We start from the raw sequence: 21,651 nt of genomic DNA, 5'->3' as shown, positions 1-21,651 counted from the left end.
CGGTAACCATTAACACCAATATATGGAGTGCTGAAGCTGACCCACTGGTGGCAGTGAGCAAAGTGAGGCTCCGCCATAGAATCCAATACACGATAATGGAATCAGAAGACATTTTAAACATACAAAAGACGCTAGAAGGATATGTTATACACAAATGACACAGCTTCTTACTCTAAACCATTAAACCATTAATTCTCAACCATGGGGCATGAGCCCACACTATGGTGTCAGCTCATGAACACTGACATAATACGGCATTGAAAAGAAAACACCTATTATTGCCTAGATAATAGCTTGTGTGACATACTGGCAATTGATGACCATGGGCGGCGTGCCGTCATTTTGGTTCGAGCTTTGGTGTAAGACCCCCAAAATTGAGAATCCCAGATAGCCGAACGCCGGGGACGCCACGCATACCTGGGACATGACAGATCAGCGGTAGCTGAGAGTAGTTTGAGCAACGGCCAGTGCATGCAGAATCACCCGAGGAAGGCCGTGGTAGACTTCCTACCAGAAGGTATGGGACCAATCCCAGATGATCAAACGAATGCAACGATGCACTGGCTTCCCGCAGCCATGCACGAGAGTGATGCCTGAACCGGCGTCCAGCAGACGAAAGTAGCCTAGCCTAAAGCCTATGCAGCCCAACGAGCAGCGAGGCAAATTAAGAGGCTACACAAAAGACAACTGGTTTGACGACGCCAACCAAGGTGCAGACATCGTGATAACCACAGTGAGTGTAGAACATCAATTCTTCATCAATTCAGGTCTTAATACATGGTTGTTCAACGCAGCTGGTGCAGGCCAGCAATTTACAGCACACACGCAAGGATTATAAAAATCAGCAGGAATTATGTAAGGAGGCTTAAGTGAAAGTTAAACCGCGTCAGACAAGTCATTTTGTTTGCTGCCCGAACATCGCAATGCAGGTTGCATGACTGTGGGTAGAGTGTAGTCCAGCCAGGAGCTTGGGAAGAGAGAGCACCATAACCTTTACCAACCAGACGCTGAAGCTTGAGAAATTGTTGCCGAAAACGACATGGGCCTGCAACAGAGTTGCGCGAGGACGCTACACCGCAGTAGGTTATCGTGGAATTGAAGGCTGCAACAGTTGCGAGCTGACTGGTCTGAGCAGGCAGAGATTCGCGATGAAGCCGACATGCAGTGGCCCTGACTGAAGGACTATCCACAGGTCTGAACAGCGCAGCAACGAAGCCGTAGGATTGTAACAAGTAACGCCACTGAGGGCAGAAGGGGCTTAAATGTAAAAAAATGCAGAGAGCCCAGGTCCAAGGTTATTGGTGGTTCTGTTTTCTCCTGATCAGCGCTCGTGTTCGCTCGTTAGTACCCACAGGAATGAAGAATGCTTCTCCCCCCCTTCTGCTACCTTCAAACTTCACTATACAGTACTATAAATGCAAAGCCTAGCCAACCTGTGAAATTCAAACCAATCTTTATTCCACTCACTCACTCACTCAAGGTGCTTCTTTACCTTTCTCTCATGTTATTCGTTATGCTCAAAGGTTTTTATGAAGTTGAACATGTCACTGTGTGGATCAAAGGGCTGTGCTGATGGTCTCTGGACACAGTAGAGGAAAGGAGGAGGAGAAGGGGATGGAGGAGAGGAGAGGAGGATGAGCACTGAGGCAGAAAAGGATGCATTAAGCAATTAAAGTTAGGGGGCAGAAGAATTGATGCAAGGGGTGATGCAAGGAGTTTTTTTCCCTCCTTCGTTCAGTAATTGCCTAGCTATCACCGGCGATCACAAGGGAGTGAGGCCAGGGGAGATGGTGTGAGTGTGTGTGTGTGTGGGGGTGTGTGAGGGAGAGAGCAATGTGCTGTACATCAGCATTTAATCCTGAATGTCTTCAGAATACATGACTCACACATACACACAAACCAACTAACACACAAACACACAACCAAGCGGTAGCACCCAGGCAGGCACACATCATTTAAAAGAATGGATTCAGACACTCCCTACGCTGGTCATAGCGTCACGCACCAACACCCTCACTCCCATCTGAGCTGCACCAAAACACTCCCCCCCCCCTGCACACTCACACACACACACATGCACTCACTTTCTTCACGTCTGCATGCACGCACCATGCTTGTATACTGTAATTATGTACGTATCAATATTTGATGAAGAACACAGGAGTTAGCGCCCCGCAGTATTTGTGAGCCTGAATGGTGGGATTATGTTAACAGTGCTCACACAGGCTCATCTATGATTTATCTGGTGTCCACGCCAGAGCGCCAGCCTCGCGCTGTTTCCTCACTTTAAAGCATTTGTCTCGCCTGTCTGTGGGAGATAAGATACTGCAAAAATGCTCCGGTCTCAGGACAGAGCTGAGCAGAGGGAGTGCAGGGAGAATGTGTGTGTGTGTGTGGGGAGAGAGAGAAATGGGGATGGAGAGAGAGGAGGGTGAAAGAATAAGCAGGAAACAAAAAGAAACAGATGGAGGGGTGAGGAATGGACAGGCAGTGAGAGAAAAAGAGGGAATGAGAAGAGAGAGAGGAGGAAAGCAAGAGTGAACAAGCAATAAGAGAGAGAGAGAGAGAGAGAGGTGTACCCTTTTGTTTGTCGGTGGTGTGAGAGTGGTTCCGGGGAGAGCAGCAGCTGTGATTAATGCTAATGTATGTAGCTGTGGGGAGGGGAGGGGCGTTCTGCAGCCTGATTACCAGCAGTGGCAAGGAGAAGCAAGGGAGGGGTGGCGGGCGGCGGGGGTGACCTGGACAGGCACCTCATTTCATTTAATACATTGGAGCATGCAGTGGCGGAAAGTGCTAGAAAGGGTGGGAGATAATCAAGGGGCAGGGCCCTTCTAAATGTGCGCCGAGATGACACGGAAGAGATTGGATTTGGAAACGAGGAGCCGTGCAGGCAGAGTTGCGTCGTGCGGAACACGATTGATTGATTCCATTCAGGTGATCGGTCTGCTGATAAAGAATGAGTTATTTTATTTTCCTCCTCTTTTGCCCCCTTTTTAAGTACAAAAAAGGGGAGAAAATCTGATGAGTTTCTTCAACCTTAATACAGTGAACGCCAAAATAAGGGCTTTTTTCATGGTGCGGCATATCCCTGATTCAGCTCTCCCGCATCTTAACAGTGTCACATAAATAAACAACACATCATAAATGTCTGTCTGAAAGCAAAAAGTATTTTCAAAATAGCTATGGACAGCAAAAAAGAGAAGCAAGCGACACAGCAGCCAGCCCAGGTAAGTATGGCAAATGTAATATACACAGTGCATTGTCAGGACCACAAACATAATAGCCCCTCACACCTGAGTGCACCAAGACATCTTTGACTCAATGAAGGAATCATGTTTGTTCTCTATGCCTATCATCCCTGATCTGAAATCAGCCTCACGACAGGCAGACGTCTCAGTAAAACTGATGCCCTGGGGATTGCTAATAAATGTCTGAGGAACAGATCAGATCCCTACTGGCTACGCACGCACCTATGTCTGCACACACCTCGCCGCTCTGGAGGGGCACGGCTGAAATGGCATCCAGGCTGTGACGAATGGCAGGAAATCAGGAAGCGGCCATGACGGGGAGATTATGTGATCCCTCTGTCTACATGGGCTAAGGCATGTCTCTGCCTCCTGTAATGGGCAAACATAATTAAAGCAAACAAACGCAGCCATATTAGATTAGACAGAAGGACATGGGGTCTTTGGCGCTGATTATCTTTCACGTCTTCTTCTGTTTTTTTTTTTAATCTTTTCTTTTTTTCGTTTTTAATGAAATGCTGCTCAGAATTAACATCGCCTGGGCTAATTAGATTTGCTGCTGCCCTCGAGAAATGCCAGACAGCTCTGATTTGGGCGCAGACGCTCAGAGATCCTTGTCAGGGGGTTTAAATCTACCAGCAGACATGAGCCCAGCCAGTGCGCTCTTTTCTGGAAAGTTCAGACGGCTAATTGAGTTACAGGTACAGTGGTGGCACAGACTGATGGGGAAGTCATCGCTCCTGCCCAGATACTGAACTTCTGATCCTCAATTTTCAGAACTGATGTTCCTCTACTCTCAATTGAAAGCTTATTAATTTGGTGTGTTTGTGTGTGTGTGTATGCATGTGCGTGCAGTCTAGAGACCCGCAGACTAATGTACTTTCTGACAGCATATAATAGGTGATGCGAGTGTGTGTTGTGTACGCGTGCATGTGTGTAATCTCCATCAGTATAGCAGGACCAGGCTCATTTTGTGGTCGGTAATGGCTAGCGGGGTGTTGCATTGTTGTTCAGAATAATCCTGTCAGCATAATCCCCCTTTGTGCGCTTCATTAATTAAGTGCAACATTGCATGCAATCTAGCTGATTCAGGTCCCCCGCCCACTCTGCTCAGCTCCACTCTGGGCCCGACCGTCATAAAGCCCCCCTGTCACTTCAGACACAAGAGGGGCCAGCTAAGCGCGTTTTTTAGATTTTATGGAAATGAACTCTCTCGGCTCTTTTCTTTTGCTTCAAAATGCAGTTGACGTGCCGCTCCTCGGCCACATTGCGTCTGTCAGGCGGAGCCACAGAGGCACCAAGAACTCATCCATCTGCAGAATGAGGCGATGTAACCTGTCTCGCAGAGTCTGAGGTCAGACCAGACTCTCTCTTCGCCCATGTCCATGTATAATGTATAAAAACACCCCGAGTGTCGCCTCTGTCCATTTACTCTTTAATGGCCGATCAGAGAACAGAGTGGCTTTGGAGGTAATGTCCATTTAAATCACATCTGTATCCTACAATATTTTCTAGTTGATTTTTGTCCTTTTTTTTGTTAAGAAATGAATGGATTCTTGCCTGCTGAACATTCATGCCAATGTTTCAGGTAACTGATACTGAACTGAACTGATTTCGATTGCTTGAGGTAGACAGTATCTCTCTATTGTTGTGTAGCTCCGTGTAGCTCATGAGGCTTTTATTCTGTCTGCTTGCTGTTTGCATCTCTTCAGCCTGTGTAACCTATCCGAAGCACAAAGGCAAGCAGACATTTTGAGCACACATTGGCACCCCTCTCCCGCCTCGGTGCTCCACTGCTGCTCAGCCATGGCCCCTGCCGCAGCCTCCTGCGTTTTTATACTCCCGAATGAAACTTGAAGAAATCCATTTATGGTGGCCTCTGCAGCCTTGGCTGTCAGACTCGCAGGCGCTTAAAACTGGAGGTCAGCCCTGGAGTTGTTTAATGGCTACTCGGAGCACCTCGGCGAGCGCGCGTCTGCCCTGACGCGCAATAAATACACTTTGCTTGTGACGGGGGTTTACCTTTCTTTGCTTATTTATTAGGAGCAGGGAAAAAAGGCACTCCCAGCTTTGGAGCTCTTTTCTCCTCATTGTGCACTGGCCCCTGCTGTTATGCATGTTCAAGTGTGTGGTTAGGGATGAAAAGGACATACTGTGTGAAGCAAAGACTGTTATGTATGAATCACTTTTGTGCACCTACTGCTACTAAAACTAACTCCATCTCCCTTGAAGCTACAAGTAAGAAATAAAGTTAGCACTTAGCAGTTATGAAAATTAGTTTTTTTTTGGCTTGTTTTGTTTTTGTTTTGAATTGATTATTGTAGCCAGTATGGTAATGTGTTTATATTAATGAGTAAATCAGAAAGTGAAGTGGGTTGTAAACCTTAACCATACCCTAACCTTAACCATGTGCCTCTGGGCTTTAGTGCAACATTACGTTTGGCAGCACTGCACTACTAATGCGAATGTGTTACATATGGAGGAAGAGCCTCAGACTGCAAGCCTCTCCTCTACATGACCGCATTAATACATTCATAAATGTATTCCACTGAATTTATGGCTGCCCAATTGGAGGATGATGAACAGACTCTAGACCCTTAACCCAGATGACCCAGGAGAGAGAGACGGAGAGCGAATGACAGTGAGCGACCCAGGAGAGAAAGACGGAGAGAGAGCTAGACGGAGAGAGACATGGTGACAGAGATATAAAAGTGCCCCCTCCTCTCCTCCTTCTGCCTGGGCAAGGGGAGGGAGCAGTAAAGACCCTGCCAGGCAAAGGGGCTCGTTCTGTGTAGTGCGCCACCAGGGAGCGCAGGGCTGGGGCTATAAACTTAATGAAGTTTGACTGAACTCATCAGCTTCTGAGAGTTGGAAACCCGCAGACTAGGAAACCAGATGCGAGACAGAAAGGAGGGGAGAGGGGAAAAAAGAAGAAGAAATGTCCGATGGAAGAGGCTCACTTAGAGGCCACTACCGCCACACAGGAAATCTTGAATCTTGTGTGGATGAGAGGATGGGGTTGGAGTGGGGTAGTTGTAGGGTAAGAGTGGGGGGGGTACCCCACCTGCCCTGGGCCTCTCCGTACGACTGGATGACTATTTTCCCATGTTCCCCGTTGGCTTTTTGAAGCACATGTCCACCCCACCCAACCCCGCTCAACACACACACACACACACACACACACACACACACACACACACACACACTCCACCTGAAACTCTATCAGGATGGTCCTGATGGACATGTTGTGTCCGCCTCCACAAAGACATGAAGGCAGAGCAGCTGGGGAGAGCCGCATTGAGCCCGGTTCAGCTTCTGTTCAAATGAGGCGCGCTGCCTCTCCCCTGCATTCACCTCCACCCGCCGTCTCCTGCCTCCCTGTGAGCTTATCAGCCGCTATTATGTGTGTGATTGCTGATAGGAGCATTCGTCTGACTTCCTTTCTTTTGCCTCTCCCTTTGCTCACATACGCTTTAATTCTGCTCTTTGAGGCATATCCCTCTCCCCTCTCTCCATCTCTCTTTTTTTTACCTTTCTTTATGTCTTTCTCTTTTTTTACCTTTCTCATTTCTTTCTGGTGGCAGGGGGGAACTTGCCATGCATTTCACGTCGGTGTCGGAGAGTGTTGCTATGCTGGTTGCTAGGGATTTAGCTCAGGAGTGACGTGAAAAGTCCAAATATTAAAGGTGTCCTTCTGATGCTGGGCCGTTTGAAGCCATGCGGAATGAGCAATCACCTCTGCAGGGCTGCCTCTTTCTTGTCCATTGTTGGAAATATCAGCATCGATTTTCAAGATATCAGGGGGATGGGATGCATCAAAGGTGCAAAGTAGGGAAAAAAGACAGCATCCGAACAGTGAGCGGTGTTCACACGCATGTCTGGTCTAGTCCTTCATTTCATAGTTTACATTTCTTTAGCGATGTCCGATAGCAGGAAATGGCTCATGTTGCTGAAAAGCTAGCAGGCAGCCATTTTGTTCACCCCAGACCGCATGTGACAGCAGCCTGCCTGACGTCTGCTGCTCAGCTCCGCCGAGGAGCCCTTTTGTCACGGCTCTGATTACATGTGCTGGGAATGTCCTTGGTTGGAGAAGGTGAGGGCATAATTGAGCATGCAGAAGTAATGGAGGGGTGGGTTTGGGGGGGCGGTGGGGGTGAAGAAGGTGAGCCGCTGCACTGCGTCCTCCCTCTCCACCATCCTGCGCGGGGTTAAAGACAGCCAGCATTAGCCAACTGCGCAGCAGCCCCCCAGACGTTAATGTGGAGCGAATCCTCATGGAGCGTGGAGGGCAGATCAGGTGTCTCGCCGCCCACCACCGCCGCCACAGTCCTCGTCCCCTCGCTCTGCATTCATGAACTCCTCCGCTTGCTCTCTCTGTCCCCCTCGTCGTCACCGCCAAGGAATTCCCATAAAAAGGCATGTTTTTCGATTACTCACGGTGTCTCCCAGTACCTGTCCTCTTGCTCACTCTCGCCCCCTTTTTCTCTTATTCCTCTCACCTCCCTTCACCTCGTCCATGCTCTCTATAGCAGCACAACTTAACAGCATTTTCACTTAAGCTGGCTCTCTCACCAAGCAGGCAGCTCCTCTGTGCAGTCTCTCTCCTGCAGAGCATCTCTCTTACCTGATGTGTTTGGTAGCCAGGCCTCTGTCTCTGGCACGACCATCGTTTCCTCCACTCCACACACATGCTCCTCTGAGTTTCTGTGCTTGTAGTACCATCGTTATGAGCATTGTGACATGAATGTTTATTTGTGATTGCTCTATAGGTGTCCACTGATGCCTCTGGACCAAGTGGAACAGAGCTGCTGAAAGCTGAGGTAACGTGTACCGCTCACACATGTGCTCTCTTTGAGCTGATCCACAGTCAGACCAGTCCAGTTCAACTCAGGCCGTCTGGGTCCCTTCCATCCATTCAAAGCATAGAAATGCTCACCTTCAGCAAATGACAATGAGTCATTTGGCAACAAGGAAAATGTGTTAGAACACCAACTTGCAGTACACTTAACACATTTAATCTTATTGAAGTGGGATTCTTAATCCAATTGAAAAGTCCTATTGAAAACAGCCTTTCTTATTATGCTATTATGACGAAGTTTGTGTATTTAGGCATTGCACCCTGAATGTGTTTACTTCTGTAATGTTTTGTAATTTTTTGTTTGTAGCACATAGCTGTGTGCTACATTTAGAATCAGAGGTTGTTTCCTTACCATTTTTTCTGGCCGTGTCACTTGCACATTCTTCCATCAGTATTCAGAAGAGCATCTCATTATCATCCTGGGATTGTGTGTCTGTGTGTGCAAACATAAATAGAACTATACCTACACACACACACACGTGTGTGTGTGTGTGTGTGTGTGTGTGAGTGTGTGTGTGTGTGTGTTCAGTGTGTGTGGCCTTGTGCCTGTCAGTCTTTGTGTGGTGTGGTGTGAGTCTGTTTAGCAGGCAGATCAATAGCAGGCTCAATGGTAATGACCAGTCAGTTAGTCCCCAACTCTGCACTGAAGGCCCGGGGAGAGAGGGAGCTTGCCCTGGCTGCCGCTCCCCACCCCCATCCTCTCCTGCCTCCCCTCTCTCACTGCAGCCACACCAGGCATCACACCACCACAGGCAGCCTAGTTAGCCCGGGGAAAAAGGGCTAGAGACCCACCGATCAATGACTTTAGTCTTGTCTGCCTAATTGCTCATTGGTTGACGTTGGCACATCGGCTATATGTAAGTGTACGTGTATCCAGAGTGATTTGCTTTGCCCCCACCCCCTTTTTTGGAACCAAAAAAAGCGGAAAGGGAGAATAGAAAAAAAAAGAGGCTTACGCCTTCTGTTTTGTTCGGTTCCCTTTTCTGCCCCTCTCTCTCCTCTCTTCCTCTCTCTCCCCCCACTCGTCTCCTCGCCTCTTCTCCTTCCTTCGTTCTACCGTCTTCGGGATGGGAAAACCCGACCCGTGGAAACGCCGCCACCCCAGTTGTCATCTCGGGACGCCACCATCGAGAGGCTTCGGCGGGATCTGCTGCTGTCTCACCAGGCCCGCGACACCCAGTGCGCTCAGGTAAATATCACGGATTAATGATGGGCGGGAAGATTAGCCAGTCACTCGTCCCGCCGTTATTACAATGAGCGGGGAGGAAATTGCCAGGGTTCACTCTCTCTCTCTCTCTCTCTCTCTCTCTCTCCTTCCCTCCTCATCTCAGAGCAGCTTATTGTATGATTACAGCGCAGGGTGGGTGACGTGGTTCGCCACTGTATTGATTGTGCTGCTTGCAAATTGCATGCATAAATGAATGCGTGAGAGAGCATCTATATCGCACAATTATGCATTGAGTTGATATTCTGATCTATAATCGTAGACAATTATTCTGGAGGGTTTATTTAAAAAAAAGAAAAAAGCGGTTGTGAAATTTGAGATGATTATTGCGCGTGTGCGTTAGCTTTTCATTTAGCATCAGGCAACATTGGATACATCTCCCTCTCTCAGGATTTAAATGCGTTATTGATCAGTGTGGGCCACGGGCGGCTCAAATCAAAATGAGTGTCACTGAGCACTTGCATACGTTTCAGCCTTGGCAGCTTGTTAATAAATAAAGGCTTCTTTCCCACTAAGAGGTGAAAAAAAACAAAAACAAGCATCTCCATATCTTTCGTTTAACAAAAGAAGCCGCATTGGTATTCCGACTTTCTGTTTTTTCCAGTTGTAGCGTGCTAATGTCATGATTTAAATGAAGTATTGATCAGTTTAGGTGGGGAGAATGGAGAGAGAGGGAGCGATTGTAAGGGAAAGAAAGAAAGAGCAGGGTTATCGGCTTGCATCGCTCACTGAAAAGGCAGAGCCAGAGGATGAGCCGGGTTTTTTGGGATTAAAGTGTGGCGAAGACTGTCCTTTTTTGCTCTCATTTTGAAGCCGAAGAACACGCTGGAATCTGATGGTTTTGCAGTGCCATTCTGAAGATGGACGAGGAGAGGCAGCCGTAGTGTTTGTCAACAGAGCAGAGACAGTGACTCAGATGGAAGGCGTGCTCATTTAGCCCCTCTGAGGGCAGGTTGAACGTCTGGACTACTCTCCGGCCTAAATGACGGCACTCAATTAATTGACCATCTCGTGGATCATCAGTGGGCCTGCAATTGCCCCGGTTGCATTTTTGTCAAGAAAAAAAAAAAAAAGACTAGCCGCCATTTGGAGAAAGACAGCAGAGGACTTCAATATGTCTGAGTGCATCACTGCTACTGGTCTGCAATCTTTCCTTCTTCTTGTTGTCTGCTCTTTTCTTTCTTTTGCTTTCCCCTCCCTGCTCTGTCTCTCCCTCCCTCTCGACTAAGCAGGTGACAGCCTTGTATTAATTAGTCTGTGTTTAATTATTTATTTTTTGCATTGATTTGATATGGTAGCTCATAATGTCAGGGGTCAAATGAGGCGATTATTTGTTTCCCATTTAAAAGCGACTGTGTTGAAATGCTGATTGCCGCTCAATAGCCATAGTAATGAGTTATCAATTAAGCATGCTTATTTGCGCGGAATTGCATGCTAATGTTGTTTTTAGCAATAACGCCGCAGCGGGTAACAACGACAAAAATGAGATTAGTCCTTTTACAGTGGTAAATGGGATGTTTTCTAACTATGGCGCATTTTCGCATTTTGTTAAGGAGGATTGATTTTTTTTTAGCGCTTTTTTATTCCATGTAGAGATTTCCTTCCCTGTCTATCGATGGCTCTGGGTGTCTGAGAGCAATGGCTTGGTGACAAAACCACAAGACAAGGAGAGGCAGATGGCGGTTCTCTTCCCAGCTTTCAGCTCCAGAGCCATGGTCTCTCTCTCTTTCTCCTTTCCTCTCTTCTGTCTCTCTCTCCCCCTCTCTCTCCACCTCTCTCTCTCTCTTTCTTTCCCCGACAGCCCCAGCCAAGAGGGCTCTTTGTAGTGGATTGATTTTTCTCTTCCCTCTTGCGCCCTGCCTTCTTTTGTGGTTCGATAGCTGGACGTCCAGGAGCAGAGGGTCTGCGAGCTGCTGCGCGAGCTGCAGGAGCGCCAGCTGGAGCTGCAGCGGGGACACGGCCGCCTCCAGCAGCTGCACAGGGAGCGCGCCGCACAGGAGAGCCAGGCCGAGCAGCTCCGCGCTCAGGTAGGCAGCTCACCCCCAGGCCCAGGCCTCACAGGCCTGACCAGCCACTGCACACTCACCTTCAGCCACACACTCGGTTATGTTCACTCGGTGTTGCTTATGGAAGGTGCGGATATTGGTGTTTTTGTTTGTACGTCTGTATTTTTTTCATTTTCTATTTTTATTGAAATTCAGCTACTAGAATTTTCCATCTATCACTCTGATGATGACTGACTACTTTGTCTCACATTTTTTTTTTATTATAGCTTCAAATGTGGTCTAGCTGTAACCTAAGCTGTGTTATTGTAAAGAATTTACTTTGGTCTGAGCCGGTTAAGTAGTTAAGTAGCCTTGTTTACATGAGAAATGAGGTTAAGTGCATGCTGACCTGAAACAACCTGCATTGCATTATCCGATAGCCTACAGCCTAGTTCTTGCCTCTGTGTATCACTGTACTTGGCTGCTAGACCTTAAGTGTCTTGTGTGGGCCAGAAGCTTTGGATCTCATGACCAAACAGAAAAATCCACTGCCAGTACCTGTCCAACTTGAGAATCCATGACTGGCTTTGTTTAGTTTAAATAACTAAGTTAACTAAGCCAACATGGTATAAAAAATAAGTGGAATAATTGGAAAATGAATCTGATTTCTCTTTAAAACAAAGCTCTGAGCCTTTTTCACTGTCTCCTCTCTGCACTGCTCCTCCTCTGTCTTCCTTAGTCTTAACTCGGGGCCTTCGCTTGTTTGAGACCATCAGTCTTAACTTCCTCTGGATCCTAAGCAGAGCCGAGGTGTTTCCATGGCTGAGGTGATGCAGCTTAGGGCTCCTGATCCTGCTGGATCTGACTGGATGGGGATCTTCTGGAGGCAGGTGTTTGTCCCTCACCACCTCAGCTGACTTCAGCGGCAGCCGTGCCGGAGACTCACGACACCCCTGGCCGGCCACACTGGGGAAGAAGTCCGTGTGTGGAAACGTTAAAAAGCCTCTTCCTCAGGACTCTTGGCCTCGCTATGTGGATTTACTAATTGGCTCAGTATTTTTGAACTGACCAGTGTGTAGGTAGAACTTTGGCCACATGGTCCAGCACTGTGGATGTGGAGTGGGTAATGCACAGGGTCATTATCCAGCAGCAGCCTCTCACCTGGGCAGGCAGGACTATCTGCTGGGTTATTAGCAGAGCTCACAGGCTGTGTGCTGTTGCTGGACTCGTCCTGAGCTGGCCTTTAGCATTGTGTTTTTTCCCCCGGGATAACCATTTCCAAGCAGTGAAGTGTGTGTGTGTCGGTGTGTGTGTGTGTGTGTGTGTGTGTGTGTGTGTGTGTGTGTGTGTGTGCGCCACTCAGGCAGTCAGAACAGAACAACACTGATTTAGACAGACAGACAGGCAGGTGGATAGGCAGGTACAGGTAGGCAGCCGGACACATGGGAAGTGCGTGAGGCCGTCATATAGATACACTGTAGCACCGCTGAGGGAATAGAGGCACATCTCCGTAAACATAAATAAACAGCAGACTCAGAGACAGGCAGCAAACAGGACAGTCTAGAGAGAGAGAGGGAGAGAGAGAGAGGGAGAGAGAGAGGGAGAAAGGGAGAGGGGGGGAGAAGCTGAAGACAGAGACTGAAATTCATTCTGCAATCTGCAAGGGCTCAAAGAATAACCACTGCCTGCCTGCCACCCCTCTGTGTCTCTCAGAGGAGCCGGCTGACCAATCAGAGGCCAAGCCGGCACTGACCGTCAGCAGCGGCTGTGTCACCTGTCGCTAGGCGTCACGGCAGACTTCAGCGCGGCTCGTTGAAAGAGATGGAGGGAGGAAGAGAGCGACAGGGAAGGAGGGAGGGAGAGTTCCACAGGAGCTCCTCTCCGTGGTAACCTGGAGTACGGTCTCGCTCAGTCCTCCAGGCTGCCCGCACCTCATTACAGCCGCAACGAGTCCTGCTTACTGGGCACAACGCTGCACCCCTCTCTCTGTCGCTGTCCATTTATCTCTCTCTATCCTTCCATTTCTTTAGCCCTCTCTTCCTTTGTTCTCATCCTTTTCCTCTTCCTCTCTCTCCCCTCATCCTCTTACTCACCTGCTCATTTTGCATCTCACCTTCTATCTCCCTGTCTGTCCATCTCTCTCTCTCCATCTCTCACCCCTCTCCTTGTCTGTTGTCTCTCTCTTTTCCTCTTCCTCTCTCCATCCTCTTATTCATCTTTTCATTCTGCTCTCCCCCTCCCTCCCTCGCTCCTCTCTCTCTCCACTGGAAAGCCAAGCCGAGTTCTCATTCAGAGTGTTGCTTTCATTTTGACATTCCATACAGCATTACTACATGTCTGGGATGATCTGAATATCTTTCGCTTGATGACCAGCAGATTCTTTTGCTCCTTTGATAAAGCCGCTCTTTTTGTCCCTTTTGTACAGAGACTCTGGTTATTCATGTTTGGTATGTCTGCACATTCTGTCCACCCATTTAATGAGCTTTCTCTTTCCATCTTCCTCACAAATAGGCTCAAGACCTCAAGACAGGTTAATTGGGGAAAGTAAATATAACATGTTGTTGGTCTTTAGATTGAATAGTCAGATCTGTTATTTTACTGTTTTTTAATTCCTTAGTTGGTTTTAGTTATAGTCTTTCCTGTTTTGTTTTGTTTGTTATTTGTTTTGTTTTGTTTTGAGGCTGTTACCTGGTAGGAGCTGGTAGAAAGTGCGGTCTTGGCGGCAGCATCAGTCATGTGCTTGTAATTGCTGGAGAATTGGCTGTATTGGTTGTTGAGTAAGTGCGGTAAATGTGATTTAGGGGGCCGGGCGGCCAGGCTGACGCTGTGCCTTTGCTCCCCTGCAGCTCTCCGAGGTCAGAGGGCGTCTCTCACTGGTGGAGGTCGAGAATGAGGCTCTCCTGGGATTCAAACGGGAGCAAGGGGCCGAGGTACACACACACACTTTCTCTTACACACACAGACACACACACACACACAGACACACACACACACACAGACACTTTTGCCCACACACTTCATCTCTCTCTCGCTCTCTCTCTCTCTCACTCACACACACACACACACACACACACTTGTGCCCACACACTCTTATCCCTCTTAACTGCCTTAAACATACTTTAATGTCATCTTCTGTAGTGATGTCACACCCCCACATATTCCACTGCTGCCCACTACTTAGTTTCCATAATACAGCCAGCCATTATTAGTGGTGCTTGAATCTCCTACATCAACACATCCCACATTTACGTGCTCAAGTGTGTGAGTATATGTGCAGGGCTCAGCTGAAACATTACACTTACATCAACATCTTGCAAATTGGTGCATGCTGAATATAACATGATTGTGCCCAGAACAAATCCACATTTAAATGAAGTCATTGTGTCGTATAATCTCCAATCAGTAACAGGGAGGTATACTTGTGTGCAAATGTGTGTGTGTGTATGTGTGTGTGTGTGAATGTGTATGTACTGCATGTGTGTGATTCAGTGTCTGTGTGTGTGTGAGTCAAAATCTGTATACTTGTTTGTGTGTGTGTGTGCTGCCGTTGTCCACGCTCTCCTCCCTGCGCCTTGCCTCTCTGGCCGCCATCTGATGGCCTGAGCCTCCCTGTGTGCCGGTGTGCATGGCAGGCCATCTGAGGCTATTCATAGCCTTGGCTAAAGGGCTGCTAAAGACCAGTCCAGCTCCAGCACTCAGCCTGTGAGCTCCGCTAATAACCCAGCAGATAGCAGCAACTTCACTGCTGATTGCTAAGAGTTCACCCCCACTAGGGGTCAATTTGGAGAGTGTGGGGTGTGTGTGAGAGAGAGAGGGGGAGGACTGAAAGAGTGTGTATAATGTGAGTACTCACTGCTTTGGAGGGATTGGATGTAACAGTGAGTAATGCCTTACTGATTGTGGGTGCGAGTTGTGTGGATGTATCTGAGTTTCCTATCTCGGGCGAATTAGAGAACATAGTCAGGCCTGTAGTTTGTTTTGTGCCTCCTTGTGTGTGTGGGGATGTATCTGACAGTCGCTTTGTGTCTATCTGAATGAATGTATCTCTATTTTCATATCCATTTTGGTTTTTGTGTCTGTGTGTTTCTCCACATATGATGTGTGTGTGTGTGTGTGTGTGTGTGTGTGTGTGTGTGTGTGTGTGTGTGTGTGTGTGTGTGTGTGTGAATGTATGTATGTGTGTGTGTGTGTGTGTGTGTGTGTGTGTGTGTGTGTGTGTGTGTGCAGGTGGAGAGGCTCAGTGCAGAGCTTAGCTCCATGCGAGCAGCTCAGGAGTTGGAGCGTGCCGAGACCGCTGAAGCCCAGAGGAGGTGTGGAGAGCTGCAGGCCAAGCTAGACCTCACCTGCACGCAGCTCCAAGAGAGCCAACGCACCACTCAGGAGGCTGCCAGGAAGGTCAGATGCCTTCCTCACACACACACTGAACATACTAAACACACACAACCACACACACTAAACACACACACACACTGACGTTGAAGTTGGTGACTGGTATTTAGCAAGCATTTTATTCAAAGTGACATGGCTCCACTCATCCACACACAAACACACACACATACACACACACTCACTCTTTCACTCAACATGCTGACACTAAACATGCACATATACTGCACTCACTCTTTTCCTGTCGCTCTTTTACTCTTTCTTACTTTCTTTCTTTCTTTTTTCTTAACAAGCTCTTGATAGTGCAGTGATCAAATCACTTCTCTTGTATGAGCAAAACCCATCATGCTTATTTGTGGCATGCTTTTTCACCATTCTGTATATTTGCCACATGGCCATTTCCCCCCTTAAGCCACCCGACAGGTTGGAATGAGTGAGTGCATTCTCTACAAGCACCAGGTAGCCATTACACCAACCGCACGAGCAGCACGAGCCCATGAAAACCAGAGTCCATGATTGCAACTCTGGAGGGTTGCTGATTGGACCGCACGTTTGGACCACATTGTGGATGTGATTTCTCCCTGATATTGCTGAAACAGTTGTCCACGTCAGGAGATTTGTTACGCACGACTGGGTCATGTGGGGCTGAAAGTGGCCGCAACACTTTTTATCCAGAACCGTTTCCCTCAGCTGTATATAAATGGACGTGTTTGGATTTGACCTTGCCTTGAGCTTTGAACTATTCCTATTTGTTTTTTTTTTTAAGTTATTGTGCTGTCAATATCTTGTACAACAGATGCGACAGCAACATCTAAATGTCTAGCTTCTTGTTGTAAACAAAATCAACTAAAGCACGCTCAGGTCACATTAATTACTAGGCACCGTTGTTCATCTATCCATCATTGTGTAAAGCCCGCCCGGACTATTTGATTGGTCGCCGAGTTTTCATACAGGCATAGAAGCTTGTCAGTGGAGCCTATGATGACTACAAAAGCAGACAGACAGAAGGATTGTCATGATTAGCCGCTGCTGGTTGTGTGGATGAAATTAGGAAGTATTGGGCAGAGGTTTCTGTCAACCTATACTAAAAATCTTTGCTGGATTCTTATTGAAGATACAAAAGCGTGCGTGCGTGCGTGCGTGCGTGCGTTTGTGCGTGTGTGCGCGTGTTTGTGTGCTTATTTTGTGTGTATGTGTTATTCCTGGTTTTTCTCCACATGGTCACCTTTGTTTGCCGTTGCCCCTGTTGTCAGGCGTGTTGCTCAGTGCTTTAATGAGGCCTGTGTCCTCCGCCTGCCTTCAGCGTTCACCTTATCCCAGCACTGCTGGCTCAGGAACCCATGTCCACAATGACACACATGAGGGGGAGACTGTGTGTGTGTGTGTGTGTGTGTGTGTGTGTGTGTGTGTGTGTGTGTGTGTGTGTGTGTGTATGTGTGTGTGTGGACAGATGAAATTGTTGATCTAGAGGAACAAAGGACATGCTGTACACACAGAAATTCTTCAGACCATCAGTATACACAGGCACTCATTTACACACAGACACAAACACACACACACACACACACACACACACACACATTCACATAAAGTCGCTGTGTATTCCTGATGTGCTGTTAGTTTTTACTACCTTTGGCCTGTAGAGGTAATGCCATTTTAATCACCTAATCAGTCATTGCCAGAGCACTGTACTCGGTGTACCTGTTTACTATTTCTTTTGGGTGGGTTTATCTCCTCCTCTTCTCCTGTCCTCTCTGTCTGTAGGCGCAGGAGGACAGCCAGGAGCTGCAGTGGGAGCTGAAGAGCCTCAAGTCTCAGCTGGACTCTGTCAATCAGCAGGTAGGCTCCTCCCCTCTCTGCTGCCCCATTGCCCTGTGCTACAGGACTGCCCAGTCCACTTACTCCACCTGTTTCTACACCCAGAGACACCCATATAAACAGCCACAGAAGCCTACTGTGCTAGGCCGCTGCCCACTTCACCCTTCCACCTGTTTCTGCACCTAGACACCATCAGCCACACAAATCTTCTGTGCTACACTTCTGTCCAGTTGAGCTTTTTCTCATGTATCTGCACCAAGACACCCACACCAACTGTCACACAAAGCTCCTCTACCTTCACCCCTGTCTTACCACAAGCATGCCATCGACTACTCTTTCTGGTATTGATTACAGCTTATTACACGGCTCTTCAGAGTGCTGCAGAAAGTTCTATTCACATGAATGGGCCTTCCCAACATTTGGAAGTCTGTTAAAACTATATAATTACTGCTGCAAGGTATATAATGACCACTGTCAATGGCAAGAGGTTTTGTGTCTTTGAGTCACGTCACATTCATTCCACAAGTAGTCCGGTCACTTCTTGCAATGGAACTTCATTCAAAAGTGAAAGCAGATGGTTGATCAGCTGCGTTTTAAAGAATGTTTGATTCAAGTTTAGTGAGTGTCTTGCGAACTATTTGTTTCTCAGCAAAAGCCACGACGTAATGGTAACAAATAAATGTAAAGACACATGCTGTATAATAAGCAGGATAATGTATAGAACGCTGGTCATTATCGGGGAAAATAAGTCTCTTTAGGGCGAAGCAAGACCCCTTCACTGGTGCGTCAGCATCCGGTTTGACCTGTCGGGACTTATTTTCCTATGATAATGACCGGCGTTCTATACATTATCCCTTACATAATTCACTGAACCATCCTCAGCTCACATGGTGATACGGAGGTGTGATTCTAGTTACTGGTCCAATGGCCATCTCGACTCGTCTTTACTCGATCTCTGTCTTTAGCATGGAGCCCACAGAGCATGACTGCTTTCATCTCTCCTGTCTCTTTGAACTGTCTTTCTCTGTTGTGGTGATCGTACACCCACATATAACACACACACACACACACACACACACACACACACACACATACACACACATTAACTCTCATGTCTACTGCATTAATGTTTGGAGTGCAAAGGATACATAGATAGATAGATAGATAGATAGATAGATAGATAGATAGATATAGTATATAATATAAAAAACACAACTAAGCAATAAGGCCAGTAGAAGATAAAGAATATACTAAATATACTAAAATACAAATTATACTAACTAACACTTAATCTAAATCAATTCTAAAAACAGTATCCACATAGTGGGTGATTAATCAATCAAGAGGCGCTTGCAATGACTGAGGCAGGGACTGGGCCTGTGATTCTCTGTGCATAGTAAGGTAAGGTAAGGTGCTCTGTGTGAATGAGTGTCATGGTGATAGTGCAAATGAGTAAGTCCAACAGTGCAACAGTGCAAGAATAAAGTCTATATATCTATATATATATAACTATATTAAGAAAAGGTGTAAGTGTGGCCACAGTTCGGCTGTGGCATGGAGGGAGGGTTATGCATATGTGCTAATATAGCACATCCAAAACAGTGAGGCAGAAAGACAGTGGTAAAACTGGCTAGTGGACAGACAGTATCCAAACATGGGGCGAAGTCTCCAGCTGATCAGGCTCTTCTGCTTAACAATAGTGCTGTGGAGTGGGTTACACTCATTGTCCAAGATGTTGATCAGTTTGTTCAGGGTCCTTTTGTCTGATATTGAAGTGATGCACTCCAGTTCAGCTCCCACTGCAGAGCCAGCTTTCCTTACCAGCCTGTCAATTCGCCCCGCATCCTTCTTATTTGTGCTTCCTCCCCAGCATACCACTGCATAGAAGAGGACGCTGGCAACAACAGACTGGTAGAACATCCTGAGGAGCTTGCAGTTGCACACATTGAAGGACCCCAGCCTCCTCAGGAAGTACAGCCTGCTCTCCCCTTTCTTGTAGAGTGTGTTGGCTGACCAGTCCAGTTTATTGTCCAGGTGGAGACCCAGATACTTTTTGGTGCTTACCACCTCCACATTGACCCCATCAATGAGGACTGGTAGCAGAGTGGGCTTAGACCAGCGGAAATCCACCATCATCTCCTTGGTCTTTGAAGTGTTGAGTTGAAGATGATTGAGTTTGCACCATTGCACAAAGTCCTCCACCAGGCTCCTGTACTCCTCCTCCTGCCCGTTCCTGATACACCCCACAATTGCAGTATCGTCAGAGAACTTCTGCATGTGGCATGACTCGGTGTTGTAGCAGAAGTCAGATGTGTACAGGGTGAACAGGACTGGAGAGAGCACAGTTCCCTGTGGCGCTCCAGTGCTGCTGATCACAGTGTCAGAGAGACAGTTCTTCAGTCAGCCTAACTGTGGTCGCCGGTCAGGTAATCTGTAATTCAGATTACCAGGTGAGCGTCCACACCCATCTGCAAGAGCTTGTCTCCCAGTCTAAGGGGTTGGATGGTGTTAAAAGCACTTGAGAAATCAAAGAACATGATTCTCACAGCACTTTTCCCCTTGTCTAGGTGAGAATGTGTCCTGTGTAGAAGATAAGTGATGGCATCGTCCACGCCCACTTTCTCCTGGTATGCAAACTGTAACGGGTCTAGTGCATGGCGTACCTGGGGTCTGAGCATACCTAAGACCAGCCGCTCCATTGTCTTCATCACATGTGATGTAAGAGCGACAGGTCTGTTGTCATTAAGCTCACTAGGGTATGGCTTCTTAGGGACAGGAGTGAGACATGATGTCTTCCACAGTGTTGGAACTTGTCCAAGAAGTAGACTCAAATTGAAGATGTGCTTCAGTGGCTCCCTCAGTTCAGCAGCACAGGCCTTGAGTAGCCTTGGACACAGTCTGTCAGTCCCCGCTGCCTTATTGGTGTGCAGTTTCTTTAGTTGAGCTCTCACTTGATCTGTTGTGATGGGGGGATCTGTGATCTGTGTGTCTGATTTCTGTTGACTGAGGTCGTTGTCTCCTCATTGTTCGTGATTGCCATATGGGGGAGGGGTGCAATATCCAGTGATGGTGGGGGTACGATAGCCTGTGATGATGGAGGTGAGTGCTGCACTGGTATTGAGGGGGTAGGGGCTGGGGGATGACCACCTCCTTGATGTCCCTGTCAAGGCTGCCAGAGTCGGGGGTGGTGGACAGACCACAGCCATTGGAGCTGGAGCAGGGCAGTCAAACCTGTTGTAGAAGTGGTTCAACTGGTTCGCCCTGTCCAGGTCCCCCTCCACAGAGCTGCTGCTCTTCTTCAGGCCTGTGATAATCTTCATGCCGTCCCATGCCTCCTTCATGTTGTTTTCCTGCAACTTCTGTTCCACCTTCCTTCTGTAGTCCTCCTTAGCCTCCTTCAGCTTGATGGTGTTGGTGAAAGCTCACTGTGAGGAGGACCTGTCCTTCTTTGGGCTGGTTTCATATTTTTGTGTGTGACTGGGTGGGTGTCTGTGTATGGGGAAAACACCTGCACTTACACATACACTCACACACACACACACACACTCTCTTTCTCTCCTTCCTGTGCCGCAGACGACTGTTAGGACCAGCGAGTGGCGAATGATTGCTAATAAAACATTTGATTGAGAGGAGTACCGAGTGAGAGCCATAAACAGGCTGGATTCTGCCCTTTAATTTTGCCATCCCCAGAGAATTGCTTTTGCCATGCCGCAGTGCCGGCCCCACACACAAGCAGTTAGTTGTCTGCCGTAGGACTGGAATTTAATTTAGTGTGTGTGTGTGGGTGTGTGTGCCTATGTGTGTGTACGTGCTTCGGTGCTGGCTGTGCTGCGTATTTTTTGTAATTCCGGGAAAGACGACTTTGGTTGTTCTCTAGTTGCTGCCTTGCTACTGATAAGACAAAAAACAATCATTTCATACTGCTGGCAAAATGCACGCATGGAGCAGCATCGCCGGCCACTGCAGAGCCGTCAGCACACAATTCCATGCATGTCTGATTCTACCACGCTGCTTCAACTACCGTGTGTGTGTGCATGTGTGTTGAGTCTAGTGTGTTTGCGTGCGTGTTTGCACATGTGATGCATATTGTTGTGTGACCGTCAGGCATTGTTTGTATATGATGAGATCTGCCCT

At 47.7% G+C, this 21,651-nt stretch overlaps 1 protein-coding gene across 5 annotated transcripts in view; it reads left to right on the top strand.

Moving 5' to 3' along the window:
- LOC125306996 (trichohyalin) overlaps positions 1–21,651 on the top strand; it is a 151,964-nt gene that overhangs the window by 68,890 nt on the left and 61,423 nt on the right. For all 5 annotated transcript variants that reach the window (XM_048262682.1, XM_048262685.1, XM_048262683.1 and 2 more), the window contains 6 exons: positions 8,015–8,065; positions 9,209–9,292; positions 11,209–11,355; positions 14,160–14,243; positions 15,541–15,708; positions 17,464–17,538. In XM_048262682.1, the coding sequence (XP_048118639.1) occupies positions 8,015–8,065; positions 9,209–9,292; positions 11,209–11,355; positions 14,160–14,243; positions 15,541–15,708; positions 17,464–17,538 (609 nt within the window). The remainder of the gene's footprint in view (positions 1–8,014; positions 8,066–9,208; positions 9,293–11,208; positions 11,356–14,159; positions 14,244–15,540; positions 15,709–17,463; positions 17,539–21,651) is intronic.

The sequence above is a fragment of the Alosa alosa genome, chromosome 14 (genome assembly GCF_017589495.1).
Source record: "Alosa alosa isolate M-15738 ecotype Scorff River chromosome 14, AALO_Geno_1.1, whole genome shotgun sequence".
NCBI lineage: Eukaryota > Metazoa > Chordata > Actinopteri > Clupeiformes > Clupeidae > Alosa > Alosa alosa.
Note: the sequence above shows the minus strand (reverse complement) of the source record. Positions and strands in the feature narration are given on the sequence as shown.